Below are 11,374 nucleotides of genomic sequence, written 5' to 3'. Positions count from 1 at the left end.
ATGGTTTATTGACTGATTTCATTTATTTGTGTGGAATAATAGGAGGTAAACATTGGCTCACGCTCAGATTTTCCGCGACACACTCGCTGCACAGCATTCTGGGAGAAATGATCCCACCAGCAGCAGGGTCACTGATTGGCTACCTCGTCAGTGTGTGACAAATTACCCAATGAGAAATAGGTTACCCATTTCCACAAACTAATTAACCTGGGTGATAGTGAAACAAATTATTACATTTATGTAATATTATTTCACATCTGTCGCTAGACTGCAAAAATCTTTATCCCCGTGGCTCCCTGCCCTCTGATCGCTTCTTTGTGTTTCAAAAACACATGCAGACATCATGAAGGCTTTACACAGATTGTATGCATCTATAGAACACGTTATATGAGGAGGATTTAACTTTAAGTCAAAGCTTTGAAAATAAATTTGCAGTCTGACAAAATCTGCTAATTTTTAATTTTTTTTTTTCCAGCATGCACTGGTTTTCAACATGACGCTGAAGGCCCTATCCAGGGTCACAACATGAATCTAAGGGCTCACAACATCACTGCTACAACATTGCTACAAAAGAAAGTGAATGGAGAAATATTTAATACTGTTAACATCTCAAGTCTCTGAACAAGATTAAGACATGACAGTTATAGAGGGAAACCTGATTCTTTGGCTTAATTATTAACAATTTGGGTACATACTACAAACCACTTCTTGAGAATCTTATTCATGGGCTAAAACAGAAAGATAACTAGATAAAGGTAACCTAAACAGATTAAAAAGATGACATGAACATGTTAGTCCGCTGTCACAGACAGTCTTTTTAAAAATAGGTTATTAGTTGAGAAAATGTAGATTCTCAGTACAGCATACATTTAATGTGATGGCTGATAAAATGGTTGAACTATCCAGTTTCTTCCTCTCCAAATGGTTATATTAAGACAACATGAGTTTTCAACATGACCATCACATTCAAACTTAGTGTTTCCTTTGGTTTTTATAATAATAAATATTTTCTTATTTCATTCCAACTAGTTAACTATTCCCAACCAGAGGTGCATGTAACCTCAGAGGGTATTTCTGTAATTATCAGTGGGTGGTAGAAACATGGTGGAGTCGTTTGATTGGATGAAAAAATATACAGTATCCACACATTTGTGTTAGGGAGGAAAATCCACCCATTCATTATCTATACAATGCTTAATCATCATTAAGGTCATGGGGGGAGGGGAGGCTGGATTGTATTCCAGCTGATTTAGGGTGAAGGCATGGGACACCCTGGACAGGTCACAGTCTACCACAGAGCACCATGAAGAGACCAACAATCACACTCACATTCACACTTATTAATTAATAATAAACCTCAGCAGGTTTTTCAACTGTGGGAAGAAGCCGGAGAACCTGGAGAAAACACGGAGAACATGCAAACTCTCCAGATCCCAGGAAGACAGGGACGCAAACCAGGGATCTTCTAGCTGCAAGGCGACGGTGCTAACCACTGAGTCACTGTGCACACTGCTAAAAACAAGCAGCTATGATTAAACAGTTGCAGAAGACATGTCTTCTCCAAACTGAGTTAGTTGCAAACACCTTAACAACACACGATTCAGTTTAAACTGGAGGAATTTGCACATTGGATACAACCAAAAAAGCAAAACTCATACATTACTGCAGATTGGTCCTGTTGAGATATAATGACCTCTTTGTCAAGGGAAGCCTGGCCAAGACAGCAGCCTGAGAAACATTAAAATTGCAACAATTAAAAACAGACAACACCTACTTGCACAGCAAAAGAAATGCTAGATAAAAGCACAGGATTATGAATTTACAATAAAACAAGTGTGATAAGTAGCTGCTGCAAAATCTTTCATACGTTTTTTAAAAGTTCCAATGGTGTTGAGTTCCTTTAGATTCAGTGTCTTCTGTAGTGAGTTCCAGGCAACAGGTGCAGAGTACTTAAAACAGTGTTTCCCAAATTCAGAATGAACCTTTGGCCCGTTTCATAAGTACAAACCATTGGAACGTTGACAGTTGACAACGACACACTACCGTTCAAAAGTTTGGAGTCACCCAGACAATTTCATGTTTTCCATGAAAACTCACACTTTTATTCATGCTCTAACATAATTGCACAAGGGTTTTCTAATCATCAGTTAGCCTTTCAACACCATTAGCTAACACAATGTAGCATTAGAACACAGGAGTGATGGTTGCTGGAAATGTTCCTCTGTACCCCTATGGAGATATTCCATTAAATATCAGCCGTTTCCTAGAATAATCATTTACCACTTTATCAATGTCTAGTCTGCATTTCTGATTAATTTAATGTTATTCTCATTGAAAAAAAATTGCTTTTCTTTCAAAAACAAGGACATTTTAAGTGGTCCCAAACTTTTGAAAGGTAGTGTAGTTTCTGAAGCTCTGACCATTGTACTTCTTTAACTGTAGCCAGTGATAATAGGAGGTTTTGTATGGTCAGAAATATGTACCGCTAGAAACTGGATTGGAATCATTATTCTGAATGTGAATTGCTCAACTTGAATAATTGTAGTAGAAAATTGAATAACCCTAAGATAACTTCTTGTTAAGAAAAACAAGTCCATTACAAATTGAGCAAACTGAGTTTGAATTTTGAAAAACTGAAATGGAATTCTACAGGAAATAAAATTTTCAATGAGCATCAAAAACAGTCAAATAGATAGACTGATACTGAAGATGCACTTTTTTGTTTACAACATAATTCCATATGTAATCTTTTTGAGTTCTGATGTCTTCAGTATTATTCTACAATGTAGAAAATAATTAAATAAAAACCGTTGCATGAGAAGGTGTGTCCAAACTTTTGACTGGTACTGTAATTCAAAGTCGTGTTTGAATGCATCTTTTGAAGTTGAACAATTGAAATTCAAATTTCAAGACTCAAATTCATTTTTCAAATGTCATTATCCAATTCAACTAAACCCGATTCAAATATAAATTATTCAAATTCCGTTTCAAGTGGTACAAATTTGTACCCATAGCTTTGGCAGAAATGAGTTGACTGGTGATTGCTAAGAGGCCAACTAAATATCATTAACATCCTCCAACACCGATTTTAAAACAGATACTATACGTCCACACTGGTGCAAACGGGTCAAGCTCACAAATTGCGAACAAGAAACAGTGCCAGGTTGTCAAATGTGGAATTATTGCAAAAAAAAAAAGGGGCTTTCATCTTTCATTTTCTGCCATAAATCCTTGACTTTGTGTCTTTTTTATCAGAGTCAGTGCAGCTTTCATAGGACTATTCTCCTCATAAAACCAAGAGAGGATGTGTTGGTAAGCGTAGTAGTGCTGTTGTTGTCTCCTTTTCCCCATATTATACTGTTGTTTCCACATATTTGGACAGCTGAACAAAAACAGCGTGAGGTTTAATGATTAAAAATAAGTGAATTCTCTGTATCAGCCCAAAGTAAAATGTACCACTTATGTCAAGATCACACTGAAGAAGCTGAAGAATGTGCCTCACCTCGATAACAAAACTGAAACTAAATCTGAAAGTCAAAGCAAAAGATTCAGAAAATATAGTATAGTTTAATTAATTTAAAACCCCAACATTATGAATGATAAATCTATACATTTGCTGCTACTGTCCATGTCCTAAATCTCTTACTGTATTTGCTTCCTGCCAAAATAGTAACAGTAATCTGACACAGCAAACCTCACCATTATTTGGATTCAACCTGAAAAGAAGAAATCAGCAGGACGATTTACCAAATTTGTGTGAGGAAATACATGCATGAGCAGCTTGTAGGCAAGTATTCATGTTTGGCCTGTTTGCTGTTGTTTTATCAGTAATACATGTAAAGAAGTAGAAATATATTTTCAAATCTATGATTCATTGCTTCAGATGTCACATTTAAAAATATTCATTAAGAATACTGAACCTCCTGTAGTTCATGTTTTTGGTGATATAAAGGATGATTACTTTATATTAAGGTCTAGTATTAAGCCATTTTAGCCCGATATACATTTAATGAATGTACAATGATGTTGTGAGCAGATGCATCTATTTTGGAAGAAGTTTTGTCCTGCCTTGTACCTCGTTTTTATGAGGTGAGCATGGATGCAATATGTGGACATAACAAGAATTTTCTCGATCTGCTGGACAGGGTGTCACATGGAACTGTGGGCACTTACATCAAAATAATACAAAGCTAAAATGTCATTTTAATAAATTAATGGGTGTACAGTGGTAATAATAGAAAACATGTCTTCATAGGAGAAGTTATAACTAATAGCAATACTATACACTATTGTATTATAGAGTGCCAAAGCCAATTTATTGCACGTTTATGTACTGCATTTAAATGCCACGTAGGGAGATATACGTGTTAGCCTGTCATGCTAGCTGCACAGCTGTTGACTTGTCATCTTATTTGGGGTTTTTACAGTATATTAAGCAGGTCATTATTTTGTATTTTCTCTAAAAACTAATACAAGGAAGAAACGCACCTTTGGCCCTCTGCTAATTTGTCAGTTTGGTCCTTACTGAGATTGAGTTTGACACCCCTGATCCTGCCTAAATTACTCATTTGGATTTGAGCATTTAGTGGTGAGGTACTCCTCCAGGACTCAGTGTATACAGTACTTTTTTAAAAAATATATAATATGGCTGCTTTCCAGCTTTTTGAGGAGACTTTCGCCCACCTAAAAAAGAAAACTTAGGAGAGGGACAATTTTTTTTTTTAGTAGTTGTTCTTGTTTGTATGCATATTTTGGGTTTAAATCTATATGCTATAAGCTAAACATGCAGCTGTTTCATTGAGTCAACACACGATGTTCTCTTTTAAAGAGGATCAGATGGGCAGTCTGAGACTGCAGAGTGTAAAGCTACACCTTTACATGTAAAAGTCATGCATTTGTTGAAAGAACACAAGTATTATCAGCAAAATGATATCAAGAGTAAAAGTAGTAATGATACATAATGAATCCTTTTAGAGAGTTCACTGATTATCACTGAAATATTATTAATTAATGTACACAACCAGTCAAAAGTTTGGGCACACCTTCTCATTCAATGTTTTTTATTTAATTACTTTCTACATTGCAGATTAATGCTGAAGACATTAAAACTATAAAACAATAAATATGGAATTATGTTGTAAACACAAAAGTGTTAATCTTTAGTATTAATCTACAATGTAGAAAATGATACAAATAAATAAAAAACGCTGAATGAGAAGATGTGTCCAAACATTTGACTGGTAGTGTACATATACACTGTATTTCAGTGTTGAGGTGGGTCTGATTTTGACCACTTCAGAGGTTTCATTTTTAACAATGCACATTTTATTACTGTATAATAGGCTTTGTAGGAAAGTTATGACAAACGTATGCAGACTCTATGCAGTAAAGTATTATTAAGTACGCTATAATACTCAATAAAATAGTTCAAACATGCATTTCAGTAAATGTACTTTTCTGGAGAACATCATATGTTCGCTGCTAAAATTAATCTTATTATTGCTGTTTACTTTTCACAGATGATGTCATTCAAAGTCCTCATCTGACCCATAATATCATCAACTGAACAGAAAATTATCACCTGGTATTAAACATCAGGCACAGATACACATTAAAATAATATAGCATGAATTTGAGTAATTAACTCCACAACAGTGTGGTTTAAATTAAAGCTGCAAGCAATATTTTGTATAGCGTCACTTTCTAGTAAAAACTGACTCCCATTATTATTTACTTATTTACCAAAAAACTGACAGATTAAACTGTTAAACTGCTTCAAGAAAGGAGGGTTGATTCATGATGTGACATAATTGAAAATGATTTTTATTTGACCATTTACATTTAATTGATATAAACATGTCCATGAAACAAAAATGATTCAAACATTTAAGAAAGTCATATTTGAGAATAAGCACAGACATAATTTTGGAAACAGAAGTTATCACAAACTGACCAAATGGGAACAAGAGTGCTTCCGCTACACAAAACATCCTATATAACAGATTATAGTTAAGTCAGTTTCCATGTCTTAATTTATAGTATTTCCCCCGTTTTTTGCTTTGGACAGCACATGCATTCAAGTCTTTTTTCCTCTTTGTCCTGATTCCTGTCAAATCCTTCTCTCTCCTGGTGAATCTTTCATCTTCTCACTCTTTTAAACCTCCAGGTGTCTTGTTTCTGCACGTCCACTGTGCTTCCCTTTGGCCCTTTAGAGCTGCATGCTGTGCAGCAGAGGGGGACAATCTGGAGCCTAAGCTTGTATTTCAAAGTATCCACAGAGTTTGTCTTCAAAAACCGTCAGTCACCAAGCAAATGTCACTGAAAGCCCTGTAAAGGCAGGGCTGCCTGTGCCAAATAAATAAATAAATACTGAACAAACTCATTTTAAATAGACAAATAAATAGTTGACATAGGCTACATGCGAAATAATAAATTATAGCTTAAACAGAACCAGCCCTATGGTTAATAGAGGCCACACGGCCTGATGGATGACTCCCTCTGGTCTGCGGGTTGGGAGGGAAAGTGCCAGGTGTAGCTGCGATTTGTGGTTTGAACAAGAATCCTGGTTGTATTTCTCCCGGTGCACCGTTTGGATGGACTGGATGGATAAGAACTGAATGCAGAAGATCTCTGTGTGAGTGGAAGAAAAGCTCTTCGGCTCACTAAGTGAAACTCATGGATACTGTGTGCTCCAGCGCTTTGCGGCGCAGCGACGCGATGCTTGTCCCTCTCCAGACGTCACTGTCCGGGGAGCTACACAGCTGAGGCGAGCCGGTCACGTTGGTGGGGCCGGACAGGGACGCGGGTACCATTCCGGGGAAAGTGGGCTGGTAGAGATGCGACTGCAGCCCGGAGCCGTTCGACGACATGTTGGATAGACCCATGGAGTTGGGCGGCGGCCCGGCGCCGAGGCTGCACTGAGACAGGGACTGTGCCATGGCCTGCTGGCGGCCCAGAGCCGGCGGTAGCTGCAGCTGAGACACGCCGGGCATCCCTGCCGTGGCCCAGCGGGTGTCGTTGGAGTGGAAGGAGCAGAGGCTGTCGCCCATGGCCGCCGCTGCCGCCGCGGCGGACGGAAACTGGTGCAGACCGTGGTGCGTCGGCAGCAGCGTCCCCGGAGCGCGGAACACATTGGTGGTCTTCTTGCGCTTCTTCCACTTGGCGCGTCGGTTCTGGAACCAGACCTGCAGACAGAGAGGAGGTGAGGAGGAGCTGCACTGTATTGACAGGACTGTTAGCAGAGCTGAAGCGCACATAAAGAGGTTATGACACCAGGCTCCGATCACTGCTACCATAACGCCAACCATAAATCAGAGAAGAAAAACACTGACTTATGTGTTTTTCAAGCTCCCTGCAGCTACCACAGCAACTATTTACATTATAAAACGCTTCCAAATAACAAAAAATAAATGTCATGTTGGCTATTGTGTCCTTCTTGGTCATTATAGCACAACAAATTCCTCAATGCCTGCTATAATAAATATGTATTTTGATGCCAAACTGTGGCACAGTTTGTTACATTGAGGGTGAATTTGACAAAGTTTATTTCAGATCAGAAGCATTTCCATTGAAATATATCTGGCAGCATCAATATATTTATTTGTAATTATTTCAACTTTGAAAAGGTGCAAAAAATGGCCTGTATTTATTTTTTATTTTTGTGCGTAAAATAAAATATTTTTCTAATCATTTCACTGCTTTGGAGGGAAACCACGCGCTGACATAATAAAGATAATGTTACTGCTGAGATCAATACAGAGCGCTCTTTATTCCGGGAGTCCTTGAGCTTCAATAGGTTTGTTTGTTGTCTATGATTAATGTGGAGATTTGCTTGAGAAAGTGGCGCGCAGTAATAAGAACGGGACAATCTCACTCTCTTCCACCGGCCGGCGTAGCCAGCCGTGAAATCCGGCCTGAAATGCATTACACTTCAAAGGAAAGAAAACGCAATTTCTCATTCCCCTCTTTTTAAAAAAAAAGAAAGAAAGAAAGAAAGAAAAGACAGAGTGCACTGTGAGCGCGGGCGGCATTAAGATGCGCAGAGCGGTGACAGCAGCATCGCTAAACCCGAGGCCGGACCTGCTTCTTATTTCCAGTCCTATCATAATATCAGATGAGCGTCATTTCGCTAATTCTCATTTTATGTAAATGGTGTAGAAGCTGAATTGAGCCATGCCATAATAATAATGACTGTCAGGGTATTATTTCACATGTGAGCGGAGCCAAGCGCAATTGGCACCGCTGGCTAATAAGGCGCCACCGTCCCTGTGATGTGGCTGATATTTTTCATATTTTGAATTTGTGCAGAGTGGAAGCGAAATTTAGTGAAGCACACTCACTTTTCCCATCAGTGTTAATTCAGGACTGTTAAAGAGCAAATTAAATGAGTGTAATAATCAGCATTTGGTTCCCAAGACTGTGCGTAAAACAAAACAATTGATTTGTATCATAAAATACTTTTTATGTATAATCTCCCAAGGCGAGAGAATGAAAATAAGAGAAGGTGTCAGTATATCATTAAAGATGCTGCTTGCTGGAACAAATAAACTGTAAAGAGTTGGTGTAATGGGTTATAATAATGATTCCTGTCATATTATGTACAATATGAGGATGAACTATAATCCACAAGGTCGCCGATGTGAATCCGAGTGATGCATTAAATCTACACAAACCTGCGTTTGTAATACTGTAATATTTATATTAATAACAGTAATAATAATAATAATAATAATAATAATAATAATAATAATATAACACGAAACCAACAAAATAGACTCATTTCTGGTGTTTGTTGTCATTAAAAGGTCTTAATGGAAATTAATTTACAATATATCTTATTATTTTACTCCATATCTTGCAATTTATTTTCATTTGTTGAAAAAACAATTAACACTGAATCATAGCACGAACACATTTTGTTGTTGTTGTTTTTACACATTTATTTTAATATAGCGATATAACATCAACGCTATGAAACGATAAAAAAACAAATAATTTGGATTGTTTGTCATCATTCCATGATTTTAACGCGGACGGTTTTAATCATCTTTACATAAAAAATAAATTGCAATTTTCTTGAAATATTTTTTATAGTAATTTATAATAATTTCTTTAATAGAAATTGGCCAGCTGCGTTTTGCTCGATGGCACGTTTCAAGCTGCAAATTAATCTGAATGATCTCATGCACTGGATGCAATATTTGATCTAGAGAAAGATCTATGTTATTGTCTTTTTGGAGACGTTGCAGATTTGAAGGTAATAAACAGAAAACTAAGGTTTGGTTATTTAAAATACGCGAACTTATTCTTGAACTGTATAAATGTGAGACTGCGCCTGAGTCGGTGTTCAGTTCTAACCAGTAAATTCCCTCCACTGCTGTCCCACCTGCACTCTGGACTCCGTCAGGCCGATCCTCAGCGCCAGCTCCTCCCGCATGAAGATGTCCGGGTAGTGCGTCTTGGCGAAGCTCCTCTCCAGCTCGTTGAGCTGCGCCGGAGTGAAGCGAGTTCGGTGCCGCTTCTGTTTCTGGCTCTGCTGCCCTCCGGACTGGTTCGGGTTGCTGCTGTTCTGCTGCTGCTGCTGCTGCTGCTGCTGCTTCTCCTGCTCCTTGCTGTTCACCTGCACCGGGTTGGATCCCCCGCCGCTGCTGATATCGTCGCCCGGGAGCATCGTGGCCCCTTCCACGCCGTCCGGGCCCGGGCCGAGCTCCCCGGAGTGTCCCGGGTCAGGACCCCCGCCGCTGAGCCTGCACTTCAAAGCCTCCCTGTGGCCCAGGAGCTCCGCCGCGGCATCCTTCATCCCTGCACAGACAACCAGAGCAGGTGAGTTTTGCACAGTGAACAGAGTCTCTATGGGAGGAAAGGGCACATGGTTAGACAAATGCAGCGAGATCTGAAAGTGCAGCTGATACTTTACAGGCGAAAAGCTGCAACCCGGAACAGTTGAGACATTATTTGCAACACAAAACCACGAGACAAAAAGCAGCATGCACTAAACACAAACACAAATGCAGGAATTAAAACAAGCTGTGAGTGCAGTTCTTTTAGACAGACAACATGCGCATTCCAATCTGCTCCTTAAATACTCTTCATTCAATTCGATCGCACTGATATCTTAGAAAATTGTTAAATCAAATTACGCAGTAATATAATAATAATAATTACTTTTCCAATGAATTAGGCGAGTTTAGTTCACTTCAGTCACATTAAGATAATATAAGAAGCAAATTGACAATTTTCTGAGCTTGATTTAAGATTAGAAGTTCCTCCAGCTTACAGTAGAGTTGAAGACCGGAGTTTGGTGATGTTAACTCACCGAGGCGAGCATCCAGGAGGTCGGCATGAGATAGCATTGCGCACCGCTCCAGGGCGAAATGCTATTCCAAAAAAATCTCTATGACTTTAACCTATTTAAGAAATATATATGGCCTAAATGAAAGCAAATTCGGTTTGTGGTTAAAAGGGAGGTTCGTTGCATTATAATGTAGTTTAGAGAAATGGGGAGGCGCTTAACAACGGAATGAACCCATGAGCTTCTCCAAACGAGGACCAATCAGAGTTGAAGCCTGAGGTATGTCAGCTTTAGCCCGAGACCCCGGCGGCACCCTCTCTCCTCCCCCCTCCTCCCCCCTCCTCCCCCTCCATCCTCTTACATCCACAAGTTCATTCCTCCTCATTCCTGTAATTGGCTTTGATTTCTTCTCCAAATTACATCCAATAAAATAACCTGATTTAATATCTGAGCGAAAGCTTCGACCCGTTCAAGAAATGTTGGATCACCACAATATTTGTTTAATTGTGCATGCTGCCTGTGCGCTTGTTTTTATAGGGAGCCACTCGGACAGGAATTGGAGTTATTCATATGAAGAAGAGCCACATGGCTGCATAAAGAGACGCCGCATAATACACTCTGAGAGCGTGATGTGAAAGCACATCATTGTTGCTTCTTTTTAATGACATTTTTAATGCGTCTTGGAGAGCAGGTGGACCTCTCCTAATATCCTCACACAAACTTTATCATTCTAACCAGGCTCGTTTTCAAGGCCATTACGCGTTTATGCAATTAGCGTGGAATCTTTCAGTGCAAATATGAGAGTAAAGGCAATATAAATTAGCGGTAATTTACTAGTGTTTAGCCCCAACTGTCACGATGGGAGGAGATTCGGTGTAAATGATGTGCGCGCAAATTAATTCGGCAAACAGTGGAGGGAGTTTAACATGAAGTGTGGCTGCTTTGATAAAGGGACACAGTTAATAAAGACGCCTGAACAGATAAATGCACCGGCAAAAGCATGGCCATGTTTAGGGGAGGCTAGTTTCTTTCTGTTTTCTTATAATCTGTTAAAAAAGTTCTTTCACAAATTATACTTTTTAA

The 11,374-nt window shown here is 39.0% G+C and overlaps 1 protein-coding gene across 3 annotated transcripts; it reads right to left on the bottom strand.

Annotated features, from left to right (window-relative positions):
- Positions 1–5,802: 5,802 nt before the first annotated feature.
- otpa (orthopedia homeobox a) lies at positions 5,803–10,470 on the bottom strand. 3 transcript variants are annotated; one of them, XM_023276402.3, is made up of 3 exons: positions 10,316–10,470; positions 9,386–9,801; positions 5,803–7,184 (listed from the first exon to the last, which is right to left on the bottom strand). In XM_023276402.3, the coding sequence occupies exons 1-3, from the start codon at positions 10,350–10,352 to the stop codon at positions 6,663–6,665; spliced, it is 975 nt and encodes a 324-aa protein (XP_023132170.2). In that variant the 5' UTR covers positions 10,353–10,470; the 3' UTR covers positions 5,803–6,662. The 3 variants fall into 3 exon arrangements, with proteins under 3 accessions (XP_023132170.2, XP_035806949.2, XP_035806951.2); XM_035951056.2 differs by having other exon boundaries at positions 10,277–10,446; XM_035951058.2 differs by lacking the exon at positions 10,316–10,470 and adding an exon at positions 9,917–10,064.
- Between the last annotated feature and the right edge of the window lie 904 nt (positions 10,471–11,374).

The sequence above is a fragment of the Amphiprion ocellaris genome, chromosome 17, assembly GCF_022539595.1.
Source record: "Amphiprion ocellaris isolate individual 3 ecotype Okinawa chromosome 17, ASM2253959v1, whole genome shotgun sequence".
Lineage (NCBI taxonomy): Eukaryota > Metazoa > Chordata > Actinopteri > Pomacentridae > Amphiprion > Amphiprion ocellaris.
This window is presented reverse-complemented; position numbering and strand designations above follow the sequence as displayed.